The following is a 21564-nucleotide window of genomic DNA, read 5'->3' as shown; positions in this document are numbered from 1 at the left end:
GATGCTAAATTTTCTTGTATCGAAAAGTATTGGCTGCGTTCAGCAGAATAAAGTGATTAGTGAGCGCTTAGTGAGTCTCGCTCCTGATTGGTAAATACTTTTGGGTCTATGAAGAATCTAAAAGAATGCTCCAATCACAGACAATAATCACTAAGCGCTCACTGATCATTTTGTTCTACTGAACGCAGCTATTGGCTGCGTTCAGAAAACACAACGGTTACACAACGGTTGAATAATTCGTCAACGTTATTGGCCTGAATGTAAGGATCTAATAGTAAGGATCAATAGTTATTAAGCGCTCTGTGGTGCGATTCTGTAACTCGTTATTGGAGTTAACGACAGTTTCGTTATTGTTGCGCAGCTTTTCTACAGTATACAAAAGCTGCGCAACGATAACGAAAGTGTCGTTAACTCCAATAACGAGTTACAGAATCGCATCACAGTAGCGGGATTCTGTAACTCGTTATTGGAGTTAACGACACTTTCGTTATTGTTGCGCAGCTTTTGTATACCGTAGAAAAGCTGCGCAACAATAACGAAACTGTCGTTAACTCCAATAACGAGTTACAGAATCGCACCACAGTGAGCGCTTTGTTTTCTGAACGCAACCATTGATTACAGATAGAATAGGTATCGGCATCTCTGTAGTCAGCGGTGCAGAGGAAAAAACATCTCTTGTAGCACGGGCAAAGTAGTGCAAAAGTTGTTACAATTGGTACTACAATTTATTATATCGTGACTTTTAAGATATTTTATGTTCCTTATTTATTATTAAACTCATTATCTAATTACTTATCAAGTAGATAGAACACAGGTTAATAAGATACGAAATAGGTAAAATAAGTTATGTTAATTTATTGTTTTATGTCATATTTAATCCTGGTCTCTCTTAACCTTCATTCCCCATTTTTTCAATTTATACTCTGCAATAATGAATTTTGTTTACTCGTTAAATTTCTTGGCATATAGAAACACATGTGAGCTGATCAAATTGTTATATATTATTTGGAGTATCTATTCTTTTACTTTTTCATTTCAACTTTATACTACTTGCCATGTAAATTCCTGTATTACAATTCTTGTATTAAAATATTTAAAAACAGCACTTGTGTAAAATGATTACAAACATCATTCTAAACTAATAGTAAATTAAACAACTTATTAAGTTGAATCTATTTTCTTGAAGCAATTTATTACGTAGCTATCATTTGAAAACTTGTACTTATAAATTTATTCTAATTTATTTTCGTTTTATTGCAGACACAATGGAAAGTGTATTAAAGGAATTGGCTGTGATGCTTTTTGATATTCAGGCTGTGAAATTTGGAGAATTTAAAACAAAAACCGGTTTGAAAACACCAGTATATTTTGATATTCGAGTTATAATAGCCTACCCAAATATTATGGTAAATAAACACGATACATACAATATAATATATACAATGTAATATATATAATAAGTATATACAAGATGTCTCATTTTAAATCTCTCAGGCAAATATCTCGAGAAATATGGAAGATATGGAAAAATATTTCAGACAAAAGTTGCATGGTTTTAAGGGAGCATAAAACAACTATATCAGCGTGTTTATAGATAACGCCACTTTCGAGATATTCACTGATCGTTACTTTTCTTAAATGGAAATCCCAATTTTTTATTACATCATCTTCTTCTATCAATTAATTTGCGCAACTTTTGTCTGAAACATTTTTTTATTTGCCTAATATTCTTTGAGATATTTAAGGAGGACTTTATAACTTTTTCAATATTTAACTTACGATATCTTGCTAATTTATCGTCGAAAGAAAAAATGGTACTAGACCTTTTTACTCTATTTTAATCTCAAGAATATATTGTTATAACAGCATCTTGATTTTTGTTAATTTGATGATTTTGAAATTTCCAAAAGTCAATAAATTAACAAAAGTTAGAGCACTATTAAACAATATATAGTATAATATATATAGAAACTGTAATATATGAATATATATGAAGTAATTATATTTATATGACATGTTCTATGCTTAAGGCAATACTAAGAATATAGAAATATTAACAAGTATCAATATGATAAAATTAGCTATATATTACCTAATTTCGATAAACATGATGTTAAAATATATTTAATTAAATATATTTTAGTTAAAATATATTAAAAATATATATATATATCGATTACCTTCTAGAAAAATTTTCTTTGTAATAATAAAACAATATTCTTTTGTAGCGATGAGAAAATATTCATTAATTTTTCTTTTTATAGTCTAGATTAGCAAAACTTCTATGGGAACTTAGAAAAGATTCTACAAAAATATTTCAAGTTTGTGGAGTACCATATACAGCATTGCCATTAGCCACATTGATATCTATAGAAAATAACATTCCAATGTTGATAAAGAGGAAAGAGATGAAATCTTATGGCACAATGAAGATGCTAGAAGGTGTTTATTTACCTGGTGATAATTGTATAATCATCGAGGATGTTATCACAAGCGGTAGCAGCATTTTAGAGACTGTGGATATCTTGAGGAAAGAACAATTGAATGTGACACAGGCGCTTGTGATAATAGACAGGGAACAAGGTGCCAGAAAGAATCTGGAGCGTCATAAAATTCAAGTCAAGAGCCTTTATACAGTTACAGTATTGATGAAATATCTGTTTGAGGCTGGCAAGGTCACACAAAAAGTCGTGGACGATGTGAGCAATTATCTGCAGGCTAATCAAATACAAAATATTTCAGTTGAAGGTAAGTTAATAAGATATGATAATGTCTCACATCAGAATCTAGTGTTCTTTATAGAAAGGCAACATTTAAACATTTAACTAATTATTATAGATAATTAATAGATAATAAGATAGATAATAATAGATAAATTGTTTGAAAAAGGCAAATGGGTTGAGAGTCGCGCGACCTGGAGTCGCAGGGGATCAACATGATCATATCATACAGCGACTCATTCGGGGCCACGGCAGTGTTCTCGCAGCAAGAAGGAGACGGCACGATGTTGGAAGGCGAGCGTAGCTGGTTGTCTAGTTACGCAGGCACCAACAGGGTTTCGCTTTTTTCTCTTCGCTTGTCTAATTTTTCCGAGCGAGAATATTGCTTCTGCATTGTTTTTTATTATTCATGTGGCATTTCGGGGCTCTTGATGAGCATTCACTTCTGGTCTTTTTCGCGGCTCACGCTGCCTTCTCTATCGAGAAGTATTTACGATGAGAGATACTTGGTCTCTGCATCGACTGGCGCTGCCAACATCGGCGGCATTCCTGATCGACGGCTTACGCCGCCTTTCTCACGGTGAGAGACACTTGGTCGGTCTCTGCTGGCTTCGGTTCCTGGCTTCTCTATCGAGAAGCGTTCCTGATCTGCGGCTGTCCGCCGCCTCCCTTCACGCCCGGATCTTCAGCGGCTCTCGCCGCCTCCTCCGTCGGCGCTTCTGACTTGCGGCTGTCCGCCGTCTCCCTTCACGACTCCTAGATCTTCAACAGCTCCAGCCGCCCTATCCGTCGGCGTTCCTGACTTGCGGCTTTCCACCGCTTCTTTCACGACGCCCGGATCATCAGCAGCAAATATTTTACTTCTTTCGGAGTTGTTTTTTAACAGTATTCGTTTTAAATCTCAGTTTTTAAATATTATTGCTCGTTACTTGACAATTAAAAGAGTTCGAATGAGTGACAAATGTCAATGACATTAAAAAATCGGAGTTGCTACGCGAATTCAATTCAGAATTATGATACATAGATACTTAATTATAGAAAGGCAATATTTAACAGTCGATTTTAGCAATATCTTTCCCATAAAATTCTCAAAACTAGAGAACATAAAAGTACGATTCATTGCAATTTTCTAATGTTTAAGATGATCCTTCCATTTTCACAGGTATGCTAAACGATAGAATGAAGCTTCCATATTGCAAGCGTGTCAAACTAACGAAAAATTCATTGACCTCGACGTTGCTAGAACTGATGGACCGGAAGTTAACCAATCTCTGCCTAGCAGTGGACCTCACAAGAACAGAAAAGATTCTGGAATTAGCGAATCTGGCGGGACCTCATATCGCCGTGCTGAAGACTCACATTGATATTGTAGAGGATTTCAATGAGAACTTCGTACGACAACTGAAGGAGCTGGCGAAACGGCACGAATTCCTATTGATGGAGGACCGCAAGTTTGGTGATATCGGCAACACGGTCACGCTCCAATATAACAGTGGCATTTACAAGATTGCTGAATGGGCGGATCTGATCACGGTTCATCCTGTGTCTGGCAGAGCCGTCCTTGATGCACTAAAGAACGGTCTGCCAAAAAATATAAAAGAATCACGTGGCGTCTTTTTGGTCGCCGAGATGTCATGCGAAGGCGCGTTGACCAAAGGCGACTACTTGAAGAGTGCCATGTCGATGGCAGAGGAGGCCGATGACCTGGTAGTCGGTCTTGTATGTCAATCGAATCTTTTTTCGCAGCCTGGTCTATTGCAGTTAACACCCGGAGTCAAATTGTCCAAAGGTAGCGACAAACTCGGTCAGCGGTATAACGATCCGCAATCCGTCATCAATGCCGGCGCTGACCTCATTGTCGTCGGCAGAGGCATTACTGAAGCAGACGATAAGTTGGCAGCCGTTTTGGAATACAAGAATCAGCTCTGGACGGCATATAAGCAAAGAACGCAGAGTTGTGACAATGCAGAAGTGCGTGATCCAATCTAACTGATATATAAATTCAGTGTTAAATTTTTTAGTTATAATTTTAGCTATAATTTTGCTATAATATATTATATTATTTATATTATATTATATTATATTATATATATTATATTATATTATATTATATTATAATATATTCTATTATTTATATTATATTATAATATATTCTATTTTATTGTCTCATTTTGATATATTAAACTGCATTTATTTATCATTTGTCTATTTTTATCCATAAATTTTGCGCATAAGTCGACGCAGTGAAGCCGCGGAAGTTGTGAGAGTCAAAAGAAAGAGACAACCGATAGATTGTCTTAAGCCTAACGTCGAAACGTAATTTGAATCAAAATTGCAAAAATAAAAACGCAATAGGGGAATGTTAAAAATAACAGTCCATTACCATAGTCGACGTTGTGCCGTACAAAGATGCACAGTTCGTCGTCGCGCCTGTTGTATCACCCGGGCGGCCGAACTTCAGCCGCGAGCAACGAAGTGGGTCTGCGTGGGTGATCCTGGCCAGTAGCGCTGTTGTTGGTTATCATGCCAGCGTAGAGGCGGCAACCTGGAATAAGACGGCGCCAGCACGGCCTTTTCGGCAACACCGACTTTCTGCACTGGGAAAAGACGTCATTTGCACTTATTTTGAGAGGGGAACTACGACGTTATATCCATTTTCAGGTCTCGGCGGTAAAACCTGCATGTGGTGGCAGTCCTGTTACAGATGTGTTACATCTACTTTCAGGCGGTTTATGTCCGTGCTCTAACCATAATAGCGTACTTGACAAGCACGGTCTCGCACATTGTTATGCATTTGTAACATGAATTAACATGTTAACATGCGCAAAAGAAAAGAAGAATTGAGATTGTATATGATTAATATCATGAAGATTATATACGATATATATCGTATAAATATAGGGTGTCCGGTAATTAACTGCGAATCCGAAGTGTGAAGGTAGATTGCGTTAAGACAAACATAAAGTCCCATAACCGTTTTGCAATAATTATCGAGTTATTTGATGATTTTGAAATTTTCAAAAGTCATTAAGTTAATAAAAGTCAGGGCGCTATTATAACAATGTATTCTTAAGATTAAATAAAGCAAAACGTCTAGCACCACTTTTTCTTTCGGCAAATAGTTAGCAAGATATTGTAAGTTAAATATTGAAAAAGTTATCAAGTTTTTTTTAAATATCTCAAAAAATATTAGGCAAATAAAAAAAATTTAGTTTCCCCCTGTCTTTTTCTAATTTGCATTAATAGATCAGACATATGTTAGTAGTTGCTGCAGTTGTAATTATTAAAATTATAAGTCGCAATTATAAGAGCAAGACGGGAGAGATTCTAGTTTAGCGATAAGATCTGCCACTAACTCTCCTCGTGTCTCCTCCTGCCGCGCATACGCTCATCGGTGCGACAAAGACGGAGAGCGATTGATCGTCTGTGCTTGTCTAACTTATAATCTCTTGTAAGGAAAAGTAGAGTGAGCAAGAACCGTGTACGCTTTATCATTACCGTCAGGATGGATGTAGTGTGCACGCATTTTCTCAGGGGACGCGTTGGAATTCGGCAGAAAAAGCGTCCCGGTGTAATCGGCCCTGTGGCCGCTCTCAGGTTTTTCTCTGGTGGCATCCCTGATAGCACATGTCCTCCTGGGGACATCCTAAAGACGTCCTGAGGATGAAGAAACATCCCCAGGACGTCCTCAAGACGTACTCTGGACGTCCTCTGGGCATCAATCATGAATCTTTTCCTGTAGCATGAACTCGTGAAAAATAAACATTTCCATATGCTTTTGCATTAGAAAATTTTCACTTTTCACGAGTTCACGTTAAAGGAAAAGATTCATGATTGATACCCTGAACATCTGTGCTATTAAGGATAGAATACAGATATATACGTAACCAACCATTCATTATGGCTAGTATTCATAGTCAAACCTTAGATTTGCTCTTTTTCGAAGAACTTTCTGAACTGGTACAACGTTGGTGCAATAAATTAGAGTGAAAAATGTATATTCGTTTCATTTTAACTTATTGTACTAAGGGAGGTAAGGATGAAAGATGAATAAGGACGAAAACAAGTTCTTGTACAATCAAACGTATTCATGTTGTATTCAAATGCAATCAAACATATTCATGTTGTATTCAATTTGACATAATCAACATTTAATCTTCAGAAATATGCAAACCTTTATATATCAATGCTTCAGACAACTTAAATTAACACTTTTCTTCTCAGTCAACAAGAACTATGTTTTTAAATTAACGCGTTCAGCAGTGCAGCTGTACAACTATCAAATGATTCGTTGAGTCAGATTCGTCAACGTAATTGGTCTAGATTTAAGAATCCAACAAAAGAAACTAATAAATGTCGAGTGCTGAATGTTTTTATTTGCTGAACGCGACTAATGCACGTAACGTTCCTAAGTTCTGATTGGTCGAAATTTATGCTATGCACATTCATGTAGGTTGCACATCTTTCTTATGCTTATGTTATGTTATATCTATGTTCTATGCATTTCATGTGTGAGGGCCCTGATGAACACAGATCGTCGCTGACAACTTTCCTAACCTCTCATACCTAGTTAAAGTACAGAGGATTCATATCTCGTTTTGTGAAGTTCAGTGACGATTTTATTTTTCATATTCGGTTTCTCGCGTCATATATAAGATAGGCGAGTTTCAGCAAAATTGAAGGCAGTGATAATCTTCTAAATAATAACCCAGGAAATTATTATTGTGTAGTTCGACCACGTTATAGAAAAATTCTTTATTAAAATGAGTAAAGCTGAGATGAATAATGAGGTACGATATGTTATTTACATCTTTAATAAATTTTGTTTATGTTCATTATTGTTAAATGTACTACAATTGATATATGTATTTTATTAAATATTAAATATATATTTTCAGATTGTTTTATTGCGTCATACAGTTCGCCAAGCACGTGTTTGCATAGTGAATAAACTCATCAGAGAAGCTAAACTCCTAAGAGATAAAAATGGAAATGAAAAACAACGGGAAAAGAATAAAAGAAAAGCTGATAAGCTTATTGCAGAAGTTCACGCGCTGAAAACGATCAGAGATGATGAAATTTCTAAATTTGGTATTATGAATAAAAAAGAAGTGAAAAATATATTGCAGGATTCATCTTCAAGTAACAGAAACCGTATCATTGCAAGAGTGGTAGATTATAAATCTCTCAGTAGAAGACTAATACAATTCAAAGAAAAATTTCCAGATTATGAAATATATTTATTGGAAGGAAAGAAGAAACATGAAAGTAAAAAAATGAAAGTTAACAAAGTGAATTCAACAAAAGACATAAAAGCCTTGGCAGAAAATCATCAGCATTCTCAATGTGAAAATTCAGAGAAATCAAATATTAATTCCAATGAAATTGAAGATTTCGAACACCACTCTAAAGATAAAGAAATCTGTGAAAACATATGTGAGAAAAAACATAAATTGCTTAAACACAAAAAGTTATCAAATGATGAAAATATAGCTTTGTTTAGTGATAAGTTACCACAGCTAGTAGAAGATAATATATTAGAGGATGTAAATAAACAATCACCCGCAATTAAACTATGCAGTGTTACGAAGGAAGCTACAGTAAAACGATTTGTAGAGCTTTCAAAAGAGCAAGATTCTGCTACAGATGTACAAACATTAAATCCTGATCACGAAGATACAGCAACTATGCAAGTACAACCAGTCAATGATTTCTTTATTACAGAAGACAATCAAAGTTATCAAGAGAAATATACCAATGCTTCAAATTTGTATACGAAATTTGATACTCCAGCCAGAATACTTCGTTCAAGTAATCAAATCAAAACGCAAAATGCAAGGTCTGAGAATAATATAAAAAAAAATAAAACCCAAAACCATAATCAGTTAAAGAAACAATTGAGAAGAGAGAAGATGGTTGACCATAATAAACATTTAAATAAACAATCTACTTCTATTAAACAAGAAAAAAGAACATCTGATAGGATCAATAAGAGCATAAACAAGAATAATCCAAACAATGCCAATGACAAAGGAAAAACTATTGATTTGCATCCATCCTGGTTGGCTAAGAAAAAGCAGCAGGAAGTAATGAGTCGAGGATTTCAAGGAAAGAAGATTGTATTTGCGGATGATTAAATAATTATGGTTTTCTATATTTTTAACAATTTACAAGTTGCTCTCAGAAAAAAGAAAGAGGAAAAATAAACTGCAAGCTTTGTATGGCACATTTTGCATACAATGGACATAACGATCATGCAACTATTGAGTAAAAATCACCTAATTGGTACATATCTTTAGATTTATTAATTATATCTTTCTTTTGAAAATCGATTACTCAATCGTTATGCTTATTGTATGCAGCTATTGCTCGTTTATAATGTGCATTTGCTTTGTTGAAAAAATGTGTATATATGTATATATATATATACACACACATACAAATGTGTAAATATATCTTAAAATATAAGATTTATTTATTGTATATAATACATAGTAAATATAAGTTGTTATGTACAAACTTCATATAATTTACATAGATTTGAATTTATATATGAACAATAATTAAGATATACATATGTAACTGGAGATACATTATTCGTACATTCGATTTCAGTTCTCTCGTCTTCTTCAGTATAAGAATCTCAGCATAGAATTTTGTATAACATATAAGAGAATCAACCAATCAGAGGCAACCCGTAGAACGAAAAGTAGAAATGGAAAAGAAGGGTCTATGATTGATTGATTCTCTTACATTGGTTGCGTTCAAAGAACAAAACGCCCACTGAGCGATTAGTAACTATCGATCTTTAGTGTTAGATCCTTACATTCCGACCATGTTAATGAATTACTCAACCATAGTGCAACCATTGTTTTCTGTACGCAGTCATTGTCGTTACGAAGTTACAGAATGGGAACCTACTGTAGCGGAATTCTGTAACTCGTTAAGTGCTAATAACCACAGTTTTCGGTTCGTTATATAATGTTGCACATTTTTTTTGCTATATATTATACTTGCACAACGATAATATCGTTATTGTAACGACTGCATAACAAGTTACAGAATCTCGCTACTGGCCGGCAAACTGCTTTGCTCTGATTGGTAGATTTCCAACATCCAATCGTAACCTCAACCGCAACCAAGCTCGTCATCTGTAATGGAATACGGCCTTTATAGAGCTTCTGCCCACAGGACGCAGTAATGCTTGCATGCGGCAAAAACGCCGCGATAACCAATAAATTTACAGCATATAAGGAAAGCCAATATGTTGATTGGCTATTACGCCATACTTTGTCACGCGGCAAGTATTTCCGTGTCCTGTAGGCAACAGTCTATAATCTATAAACCCATTGCTCATTCGCTGGTTACATCCCGCCAAAATAACGGTCACATTCGCATATAAATTACTGATTTTCGTTACGCATGTACCAACCAGGCGTCCATCTCGCAATGGTGCAACCTCATGGTCTTCACATTTTCGTTGAAGCAGCGAGTGGTTAGGAGCGCATCGGATTTAAGGTCAGTAGATATGCGAATATTTTAATATTTTATTCATATTAGTTAACAATAAATATTCGAGCGTGAAAGAAATTGTGATTAATAAACGAAAAGTTAAAGAATTTAAGATTTCATAATCGAATTCTACCCGGTTTATTAACAGCATTTCATTCTTATTCGTTCTAGACATCTTAAAACATGTCTATCATGTTGTCTGCGCTGTATATCTGCGTCGATCTGTGAAAAGTGTGATGAAAAAATTGGAAATTGTGTATTCGGTATCGAACTTAGAATCGTGCATTATGATTATTAATTAAGGAGCTTAAAAAAATTTTTATCGCTAATTCGAAGTTATAATACAAGAAAATATTTAGGAACATATTTAATTTGGAAATTCTTGAGAAATAACTGAAGAATAGAAAGACGACATGCCATTACTCCACAAAAACGTACATTGAATCCATATGGAACGCACGTTGCATTCACGTAGAATCCACAAAACCACATGGATTTCACGTGGACACAACGTTCATGGGGCTCGATTCCTGACGGCGTGCGAGTGAAATGCGTATGCGAAAATGTATAGTTAACGTTACATATAATCTAGATTTTCACATGCGCATCATTTGCACGCCGTCAGGAATCGAGCCCCTGTTTTCGTGGGGTTAAACGTATAATGAAACGATTTTTTAACCTATTGGCGCGGCTATTGTGCTATTGCTATATTATAAATGTCGAAGTAGCATTTATATAAGAATAATAATTATGTATTTTAATTAACTCGATTAATAAACAATTGAAATAATGCACATTAGCAATATGTATATAAAAATTTAGAGTTTCCCCCTGTCTTCTTCTAATTTGCATTAACAGATCAGATATATGTTAGTAGTTGCCCTAATTTTAATTCTGGCAAAAGTTGATTATTTTTTTGTCGATAATGAAATAAATAGCAGGAAATATTGCTCCTACTAAGCTTAAATTAAACATCGATAAAACTAAAGTGATAAGAAAAATAGAAGAAAGAACTAAGAAGATCAATTGAAGGTGGAGAGAGAAGAAGATAAAGGAAGTAACAGAAACAAGGTATTTCGAATATAAATTTCAAGCAAATGAAAGACAAAGAATATAGGTGAGAGAAAGAGAAAGAAAGAAATGTTATTTATTAGACAAGATAAATTCTTTTGAAAAATATAAAACGATAATGTAAAAGGTAGCAGCAAAAATAGTAATTAACAAAATTACTAAGTAACTAAATTAACTACATGACAAAAAAAGAATATACAAGAAAAGAGAAAAAACTAATTTAAAACTAAAAGTATAAAAGAAAAAGAAAATATGCAGACAGAGTATAGCTTACAGTGCAAAAAGTTGCAATTAACAATAATTGCAGAAGAAAATAATATAATTACTAAAATTATAAGTCTAGAAGAACATCAAAGTTTACACGAACATTGTAACATTAAAATTTATATATAAAGTGTTCCTATTAATTAATCAAAGTTGGAATTAATATATTTCAGTAATAGATACAACTTGGTGTTTTATCTCCAACCCAATCCAATGAATCTAACACAATCGACAAATTTGCGTCGTGATGAGGAATCAAGATCTACACGTAACGAAGATGACCGTTTACTTATGCGATTGAGGAGCAAAGAGGAAAAGTCAAGGCGTAGACGAGAATGGAGGCATCAACAAGAATTGGAAAGACAACATGAAAAATTAAAACGACAAATGATAATTAACTATGAGAAAAAACGCGCAGAAGCTATGAAATTCAAGCAACCATCTTCACATCATAGTCGAAGCAAAAGCAGCAGTAAGTCGCCATCGTATCATCGACACAGAGAAAGATCCCCATCGGAAGCTCCCAAATCTAACACTATATTCAAAACGTGAGTTACAAGCATAAGTTATATTTACGTAAGTATACAACTGAGGACCTTGAGGTGTTTTAATAGAACATTAATTATTTTCTAAGAAAATAATTATTCAATTTTGCAAATTGAATTACAAAGTAAAATAGAACTTGTGTAGAAAATGGAACTAAAATCCAATGACCCACAATTTTTTGTATAATTTCGAATAACTCTACAATTGTGTTAAACGTTGAAAAACAGTAACTACTTCGAACATTGTTCAAATATTAATTAAAAGTACTGTCCCAGTTAATACAATTAGCGGTTCATAAGCGAGCAATTAATAAGCAACTAAATTTTTCTCTTTAAAATAAAAAAACATGAAAAAATTCTTATATATTATATATATTGTTGCGCTCACTCACGCACGCATACGACCAGGAAATGAATACGCATGTTTATAAAGACGTTTAATATGCTCCTATTTACAGCGTAGAATAATTGTAATTCTTGTAACGTCAAACTCTCTACACGTCAGCCCAGCCCGGAAGTTCATGTGCCACTCTTTCATTAGTTGTTCTTTCATTAGCGTTAACTTGTTACAAGAAACACATCTCTTTTGTCTAGGACTCGACGCTTCGCTCGCATCAAGATCAACAACAGCAATCGATTCTCGTTCTCGAAAGAACAAGCGCAACAATATATATATATGTTTATATGTATAATATAAGCAATTTTTTACTAATACCACAATACGTTGCGTACAATACGTTGAGAATAACGACTACAATGAGTCTAATATATCACGACTATATTATCTTTAGATTAGATCGGTCCGCAAGTGGGGCAGTACCTTTATTCAAGGGTCCTGAGGGCACACAGATTAGTACTGCAGAATTACGTCGTATTAAAGTTGACATTCGTAGGAATATTCCTGCAAAAGGACAAGTTACCGAACTACAACGGGATATACTTAATCCCGAGGATGTGATCCTCAAGAGAAGAGAGGGTAAAACGTTATATTCTCCTTGGCATTCTTTTGTGAAAGATGTATCGCTGAATGACAATGGAACTCCATTATCATCTAGTTATACAACTTTCTGAAATTCGTGCAGTCGTGCGCACATATGTAATGACAAAAGCATTTTTATCAAATTAAATTATCAAATTAAATTTCATAATAAATAAATTATATTATTCACTCAAACTGGGCACAAGATAATGCCAGAGGAGAAAGAGGAATTGAAAAGAAACGCTAACAAGCGAATGAAACAAAATACAAAAGAATGTTGCAACCCTCTTGCTAACTATACTCTATCTCATCTTCTTGTATTGACATTTAATTGGCTGCATGCATTTGAGAAAACTGTTTTGCAACTATTATCAAATATATGAATCTGATTGGAGTATGTCCTGTCATTGGGGAGGGAATTTAGTATCGGTTCCCCCAGCTCCTCCATTCCGGTCCGGCTGGTAGACACTCCGGGAAGATTTTAGCTGGTGATAGTTCGATATAACTCTCCTCCAGGGGGATGAAGGTATCCACGAGGATTTCCCCGCTGTGAACAAAAAAGTATGTTCTAATGTTCTATCGTAATCACGACAAATTCTAAGAGCATGCACCAAGTAAATTGATAGATTTTATAACAATTGCAAAACAGCCTCCTTTGCTGAAGCAGCTATTGATTCTCGCACGAGACATGCGTTTATTAAAGTCGACACTCAGAAAGAGTAAAAACTTATATCACATTATGTGCCTGAGACGAGATGCTCGGTTTTGGAAGACGTTTTGAAAGACGTAATTCCAACGCAATGCCAATGTTTCAAAATTTCAACGTTCAATATATTTACATTAGCGATGTTTTACTTCAATATACTACAGTATGTTTTTCGATGCTGTAAACTCAACATAATAAAAGAAGATCAAAGAAGAAACATCCTGAAGAATCACCATTATGATATCATTCAGGGTCTCCAATACCTACGTTTCAGCGTTCTTTGAGCTTCATTTGAGCTCATTTATCATGGACTCTTTACAATCACGACTGTATAAAATATTCAACACGGAAGAAGTCACGATAAACAATTTTACATTGTTGTCGTGGCAACCACACAACTTATTATTTTTTAAATATAATCTTTGACTATTTTAGTAATATAATAATATACATTACAAAAATATTTGACCGGGAATGTTAATGTAAAAATATTTAATGGAAATGTAAAATGTTTAAACAAGATAAAACAAATATCTCATAATAGATATTTGTAATATAAAATAATGTAAAGAAATAATTTGTTATTGGTGCTCAGAAATGAAAAATGTACATACAAAATTATCTTTAATTTATCATAAATATATTTTATAATTTTTTGTTATAACGTGATAAACACGTTATAATAAAATATGAAAACATTCCCGAGGAAAAAATGTAGAACATATGTTGAAACATATTTTGAAAAAATATGTAATAAATTTTATATAAATATAAAACAATAAGATTATATGAAGTTTCATATAATAATTAACAGTAATTTTAATATTAATGAAAATGAGAGCACCTGTATTAATATATTAACAATGAAATGAAAATACAACGTATTCGAAGATACAATGTGCAACGTATTCGAAGATATAATGTACAACATATTCGAAGATATGACGTACAACGTACTCGAAGAAGATACAAGATATGGAAGATACATTAGAGTTTAGAGAAATAATCGGGTGACATTATGTAAATTTGTTCGTTCATTATCTGTTTTAAAGATAAATCCGGTATCGCGATACTATCAGTACCATAAATTCATACGTTATAAATATTCATTTTGAAACAAATATTTATATGTTACATACGAAACTTAAAAAATCGGTTGAATCTGTATTTAACGGGGATATAGATGCGTGAAATGTTCCGAACTTTTCACAATATTCGGGAAAATTAAGGGTTTGTTTTGTAATACTAAACTAGTGTATACTGTTCAAATTTAAGAAAAGACAAATGTGCAATTAAGACTTGTCAGAAAAAAGAAAATTAGTTTAGCAATAGAAAACAAACCTGTAATATCTGAAGATATAACATTGGAAGATACAACGTCAGAGATGATATAGAAGATATAACATTGAAGATACAATGCTGGAAGATACATTAAAGATACAACGTTGGAAAATATAAAAAATGTGAACAGAGTTTTTCCATTGGACCAGACGAGTATATTTCGAAACTCACACATAAAATTATGGATAATTTTCTATCTACGATTATACAACATGAGAAGATATTGAATTTGGAGAAGGAAACATCATAGATACATCTGTTATAGCATTGTAAGTACAATATATTGACCAGTATAGCATTGAAGATATAGTATTATAAATACAGCATTGAAGATACAATATTATAAATACAGCATTGAAGATACAATATCGTAGATATATTAAACATGCAACATTGGAAAATATCAAGTCGGAAATGCAACATTAAACGATATAATATCAGAAACACATTGAAGATAAAATATCAGAAATAAAACAACAGGGAAGATATATCAGATACATAACATCGAAGACACAAATACGTCATAAATATATTGAATATAGAACATCGGAAGGTATCAAGTCGGAGACTTGCGACATTAGAAGATATAATATCAAAGATGCAACGTTAAAGATAAAACTTCGGAAATAAAACAACGAGAAAAATAAATCAAAGATACAACGCCAGAAGATGTAACATTGAAGATAAAACAATAGGGAAGATAAATTACAGATACAATGCCGGAAGATGTAACGTTGAAAATAAACCAACGGAGAAGATAAAAAATACAACGCCGGAAGATAAAACAATGGGGAAGATAAAGAGATACAACGTCAGAAGATGTACTACCACAAATATCAGTAAGTATATGGAAAAATATATCGGAAGATACCACGTCAGAGATGCAACATCGGAAATATAAAGAACATAAGGTCTGTTCTATATAGCTGAATCAGTACGCACTTTTGGAACTTCAAAAGAAACAAATATATAATTGATTTAGAGTCTACAGTGTAAAAAGAGAGAAAGAGAGCTAGTACAAGTTACTAATGCAGCTAGTTCAGTTATATAGAACAGACCTATAGTATTAAAGATAGTACGGAAGATACAATATTTGAGTAGAGTATTGAAAATACAACATCGTAAATATTCATACAAAATCATAAATACAGCACTGAAGATCATCATTGAAGATTAACATCATACATGGAACATATAATAGCGACATAGGTACGATATAACATTAGATAATATCGAGAAATATAGAAAATTTCAACATTAGAAGATATATCCACTGTAAACATTAACTTTAGGTATGTAATGAATATGTTTTTTTGTTTGTCTATATAACTATCCTGTGTTCATTCAAGCATACCTATTAATTTCCTTCTACCCTCTAATTTCTCACTCTATAAAAATGCATTATCTTTTAAGGAATTGGTATGAATTGTAACAAGGTGATTATTAATTTATATATTTATTTATACATTATATTCACAGGAAACCATGAAAGACCTGCGCATTCTTTCATAGCCATAGATAAACCATATTATGTCAAATATTGATTGAAAGGATCATAAAGAGGAAGAGAATTATGTTTCTAAATACAATATATGTGATCATATAGGTGAAATACAGGGTTATATTTGATATTTGTAATATCATAAAAATCGAACGATGTGGAGCTATTAATATACTAACAAATCAACTGCCATTCCGAAGAGACGCAAGTATAATTTTATTTTATAATATACTATCATTATTTTTTATTTTATTGCAATATACTATCCCTCTAGCCAATTCGATCTTTGACACGATGCGTGCTATCTTAAATTGTGACATAGCCGTAGGGTTTACGAGAAATGCAGATCGAATCCTCAGAAGATCCAATAAGGGATGATATCAACAATGAAAGATACAATAATAAAATTTATAACAGAAGATACAACAATGGAAGATACAACAACGGAAGATTCAATAACATATAAAATAACATTAGAAGATACAAATATTTTGAGAGCTTTACCAGGAAGATTTGTCCCGATTTAGAATATTTCCAGAGAAGATAAACTTTTAATTGCACAAAGTTATTTAACTCTACAGAAACAAGTAATGCACACCTCCAATGCATTGTACGGACTGCGTATTAAGTAAGTAGTGCAGTAAACAATTTTTTTTTGTTATAATACAAATAATAGTTTTAAAGAATTATATTTGTGTTAATCATTATGTGTATAAACATAATTTATTAATATAACAATATATCTTTTTAACTTTATCCGATCTTTTGACCGTTGAAAATCAAAGTCAATATTACTCACAATGTTAATATTCTGATTTTCACAGAAAATGTACTAGCACACATTTATCTTGACAAAATTGCAACTGTGTCTTGTTGTTTAAACGCAATTGGTTATTCAATACGTGAAGCATAATAAATGATAATGTATTATCATTTAGCGAAATCAAAAGGTATGTAAGATATATACATGACGTTATTTATAACTAATATGTTTCATATAATTCAAATATTGAAGCATACCAAAAGTAAAATACATTACGGAGAAGCAAGTTTATTATAAAGAATAAATTTTATAAGTTCAATTTTATAAGTTTTTATAAAGCAAATTTTACTTTTGGGACTTTTTTCATAGCAACAATGAAGATATTTCTACGAACATCGAAGATCGTCTATAAAATCTTTGAATAAATATCAAATTAGTATCTTGCATAACAATAAAATTATTTTGCCCTTATTTAACATACAGGTTTGCATTTTTAATCTCATTATTCTTTCTATCTTTGTCTCTACTTGCAAAAATGTGTTACTAGTCTGATATTTGCAACATTATCAATAGAGATTACAATAATATCCAATAATAATGATTAATGAATAGTCCAAATATAAAAATGTTACATTATTTAAATAGTCAAAAGGGTTGCAAACTATTATGTTATTAATACAACTTTTATGTTAAAATTGTACTATTATAATACTGTAGTACTGTATTATAATAATGTATAATATGTAGGAGAAGGATCTAAGCCAATATTCGAGAGGGATGAAATAAAGGTAATTGGTGAAGTGGAGGAACGACGTACGGTTGTAGCCATAGATAGCGAACAATCAGGTATGCATTATTATAAACAATCATGATTATTATTCAATTCAGTGCAATAAAATCGAAGAGGGTTAAAAGTTTGATTTTCTTCTGAAACACGTCAATCTTCGAACGGATAAGATGACTATGTTATAAAGCATTGATGATATGAAAATGTATATTTCTTTAACCGTACGACTTTCAGTTCCAGCAGGCAAAATACGAATTTCTAAAAGACGTTCGTCATCGTTGAGCCCTATTAGGAATCGCAGTTACAGTCCTGGGTACTTATCTCCTTATCACACCAGGTACGAGATGATATTTATAATTTACTGATTCAATAATTGTTAAATAATATGTAATAAATTCATAATTTACTAATAATTGTTAAATAAATAATTGTTAATACTCTTTTTGATATCTTTTTTCATCCCGTTCCAGATATCGAAGTGCTGAGTCAAAGGATCATGATAAAAGGATAGAATATACCGACTATCATAAAAGAGACGGGTGAGGAGATATATATTATTAATTGGTTAATAAAAACAAGTTGAACTTGCTTTCTCTTAAATAATTCATATAAATTAATATTATGAGGTTGATAACATAGTTATAATTCTAAAAATTTCTAAAAAACAATCTTTCTTACACTATTGCAGACATAATAATATACAGAAACATGAGAACTATAAAAAGAAATATACGGATAGAGATGTAAAAAGGCATGACAGTACTCGTTCAAGTTCTAGAGAACGGGATACAAACAATTCCCATTCTAGGTATGGAATCGTGATTCATATCACGTATTATTATTATTATTATTATTGGAAATCTCTGCATACAAGAATGTTGGATGGAGTCGAACATTTATGCTGGGTCGCTAATCGGATAATCATTATTATTATTAGTTTTATTATTAAAGGTCTATTATAGAGAATACATCTTATCGCAGCAGCCGATATCGAGATAGATCAGACGAACGATCTCGAGAAAGAAGAGATAGAGACAGAGATAGGGATAGGGATAGAGATCGAGATCGAGAAAGAGATAGAAATAGGGGCCGATCCAGAGATAGGAGAGATCCAGCACCACATTATGTTGAACACGTACCAGTGCCTATTTATTATGGTGTAAGTACATTTATATCAATTTAATGAATTCTAGGTAGTAATTGATTTATTTATTAATGTTTGATCTTCAGAATTTCCCTCCGAGACCATACATGGTAAGTCCCATGGTCACAATTCCTAGGGGACAGGTTCCTCCTCTAGGAAGAGGTCGGCATCCCCCTTTAATGGGACCAGTAAGACCATTCCCACCACGATTTGTTCCGCCTGATATATATAGAATGGGACCTCCAGCTCCAAATCCGAGTAAGTAAATTTAATCAAAGTGTATAATCAAATGTATGTAATGAAATATAAATCTTTGTAGGATATGGACCTATGTTCGGATAAAACTCGGAAACAGATGGAATTCTTGTTTTTTAGTTCACTTGCAGGCAAGTCGGATCATATGATTTAATTTTCTCTCCGGGACGTATGCGTTTACAAATTTCTGTGGTAAAAAATTTATGTTGATTTATATGAATGTATAAAAAAACTAGAAAGACATAGTTGTATTAAATTTTTACGTAATAGACTACGATAATTATAATTGTATTATACATGTGCGTTTGTTATAATAAATTTGGGATGTTAAAGAAATATATATATGTATATTTCAAGTTTTACAAGCTAAATTCTAATAGATTTATGAAGCAAAATAAAACTTGTGTAAAGAAAATTGAATAGTCTATCGAACTTCCCCAATTATGCGCATTCGCGGGAATTTGTCTTAGTCTGCCTTATTTTTCGTCTTATTTCCGCATGAATTTGGTTATATCTAATTTCATTTCTATTCACTTTTACTTTTTCTTGTCTTCTCGCTTCCATCAATTTCAAAATTTCTTCAGTTATCCATTTTTATTTCCTTGATACTCTGTCTCATTCTAGCGTTCAACGTCATTTCATTGGAGGTCACTCTTTTATCCCATTGTTTGTCAATAGAAATTTGTTGACTTTGGGTAATTTCTTCCACGTCATCTTCATATTTTTAACATCCAATTCAATGTTAGCAACATCTAAGTTGTTCAAATCGACTCTTCTTTAACATTTAGGTCTTTTTATCTTTTTTTATGCGTTAACAAATTTTCGTAAGAAGAAGGTTGTGGTCCGAGGTGATATCTGCGCTGCGGTATGTCCTTATTGCTTTGACATTTTTGTATCTCTGAATAATAGTTATGTAGCCTATTTAATTTCTTACAACTTGTCAATTCGAATCCAACTGTGATTTCCACGTATATAACCGCGCAGCTTCGGCAATTTGAAGAAAATATTTACAATGGCTAGATCTTTTTCAATGCAAAATTAAACAAGTTTATACCTTCGCTCGTTTCTAACATCTAAACCGTGTCTTCCAACCGATGCCTTCTCTCTCATTCCAATATTTGCGTTCAAATTGCCCATTATTATGTTGTTTTTTAACTTCCTTGTCAGGGAATTCAATCCGGAGTAGAATCTTTCTATCTCCTCGTCCTTACATTCTGACGCGGGTATATATTTGGATAAGATTTATTTTATTTTTTATTATTATTTATCTAGGTGTGCAACAAAGTTTCCGGGTTTCACACATGGATGGCGTTAACGACACATGTAGTTGACATACATGTCTGAAGTTGTGTTTTTTTATAGCTTTGACATCTATTAACAATAACCAGTCATAATACCAACACATATCGCAACGCAAAAATATTTTTTCTAACAACGAAGATGTTAAGTTTTATGCCAAATAAACAGCATTTGCGGGAAACTTAGCTTTTCTGCTTTAACTTGAAAAAAGTGCAGCTGAAGCACGTCGTTTGCTTGAGGAGGCCTACAGCGAACATGCACCATCGACAACTACCTGTGAAGATTGGTTTAAACGCTTCAGAAGTGGCGATTTTGACATTGAGGACAAGGAACGCTCCGGAAGACCAAAACCAATTGATGCCGATCTGCAAGCGTTATTAGATGAAGATGATACGCAAACACAAGATCAACTTGCGGAGGCATTAAACATGACTCGCCAAGGTATTTCCAAACGTTTACATGCTATGGGAAAAATTTAAAAGGAAGGAAAATGGATGCCGCATGAGTTGACTGAAAGACAGATGGAAAATCGAAGAGCCACTTCCGAAATTTTGCTTTTACGACATGAAAGAAAAAGTTTCCTGCATCGAATTGTTACTGGCGATGAGAAGTGGATATATTTCGAGAATCCCAAACGCAAAAAATCGTGGCTTTCACCTGGCGAAGCATCAACATCG

At 33.1% G+C, this 21564-nt stretch overlaps 3 protein-coding genes across 9 annotated transcripts; all 3 read left to right on the top strand.

Moving 5' to 3' along the window:
• Positions 1-635: 635 nt before the first annotated feature.
• r-l (rudimentary-like) lies at positions 636-4754 on the top strand. Of its 3 annotated transcripts, none has more exons than XM_019844732.2 (4): positions 636-715; positions 1261-1406; positions 2265-2748; positions 3883-4754. In XM_019844732.2, exons 2-4 carry the CDS (start codon positions 1266-1268, stop codon positions 4707-4709), a joined length of 1452 nt encoding a protein of 483 aa, XP_019700291.1. In that variant the 5' UTR covers positions 636-715; positions 1261-1265; the 3' UTR covers positions 4710-4754. The 3 variants fall into 3 exon arrangements, with proteins under 3 accessions (XP_019700291.1, XP_019700292.1, XP_025161055.1); XM_019844733.2 differs by having other exon boundaries at positions 671-834; XM_025305270.1 differs by having other exon boundaries at positions 673-735.
• Positions 4755-7058: 2304 nt separating this feature from the next.
• Positions 7059-9121, top strand: LOC105190402 (serum response factor-binding protein 1). The gene is made up of 2 exons (XM_011153151.3): positions 7059-7510; positions 7619-9121. Exons 1-2 carry the CDS (start codon positions 7484-7486, stop codon positions 8855-8857), a joined length of 1266 nt encoding a protein of 421 aa, XP_011151453.2. The 5' UTR covers positions 7059-7483; the 3' UTR covers positions 8858-9121.
• An 881-nt stretch (positions 9122-10002) lies between these two features.
• LOC105190403 (transformer homolog A) lies at positions 10003-19855 on the top strand. Of its 5 annotated transcripts, none has more exons than XM_011153155.3 (10): positions 10021-10238; positions 11741-12115; positions 12904-13088; positions 18150-18248; positions 18424-18526; positions 18660-18728; positions 18878-18997; positions 19174-19348; positions 19420-19591; positions 19653-19855. In XM_011153155.3, the coding sequence occupies exons 1-10, from the start codon at positions 10183-10185 to the stop codon at positions 19673-19675; spliced, it is 1377 nt and encodes a 458-aa protein (XP_011151457.2). In that variant the 5' UTR covers positions 10021-10182; the 3' UTR covers positions 19676-19855. The 5 variants fall into 5 exon arrangements, 4 of the variants coding, with proteins under 4 accessions (XP_011151457.2, XP_011151456.2, XP_011151454.2 ...); XM_011153154.3 differs by having other exon boundaries at positions 10022-10238; positions 19171-19348; XM_011153152.3 differs by having other exon boundaries at positions 10022-10238; positions 19141-19348.
• The last annotated feature ends 1709 nt before the right edge of the window (positions 19856-21564 follow it).

This window comes from Harpegnathos saltator, unplaced genomic scaffold (assembly GCF_003227715.2).
Source record: "Harpegnathos saltator strain DR-91 unplaced genomic scaffold, Hsal_v8.6 scaffold688, whole genome shotgun sequence".
Lineage (NCBI taxonomy): Eukaryota > Metazoa > Arthropoda > Insecta > Hymenoptera > Formicidae > Harpegnathos > Harpegnathos saltator.
The sequence above is the reverse complement of the archived record's forward strand: the minus strand, read 5'-3'. Positions and strand labels throughout refer to the sequence as shown.

Bases quoted from the DNA above. Each gene is read 5' to 3' on its own strand.
- LOC105190403 (XM_011153152.3), top strand. From the start codon at position 10,183: ATGGTCTTCACATTTTCGTTGAAGCAGCGAGTGGTTAGGAGCGCATCG. The intron at 12,116-12,903 runs GTGAGTTACAAG...TATTATCTTTAG, and splicing joins TCTAACACTATATTCAAAAC to ATTAGATCGGTCCGCAAGTG. The intron at 18,527-18,659 runs GTACGAGATGAT...ATCCCGTTCCAG, and splicing joins TTATCTCCTTATCACACCAG to ATATCGAAGTGCTGAGTCAA.
- LOC105190402 (XM_011153151.3), top strand. From the start codon at position 7,484: ATGAGTAAAGCTGAGATGAATAATGAG. The intron at 7,511-7,618 runs GTACGATATGTT...ATATATTTTCAG, and splicing joins AAGCTGAGATGAATAATGAG to ATTGTTTTATTGCGTCATAC.
- r-l (XM_019844732.2), top strand. From the start codon at position 1,266: ATGGAAAGTGTATTAAAGGAATTGGCTGTGATGCTTTTTGATATTCAG. The intron at 1,407-2,264 runs GTAAATAAACAC...TTCTTTTTATAG, and splicing joins TAGCCTACCCAAATATTATG to TCTAGATTAGCAAAACTTCT. The intron at 2,749-3,882 runs GTAAGTTAATAA...CCATTTTCACAG, and splicing joins ACAAAATATTTCAGTTGAAG to GTATGCTAAACGATAGAATG.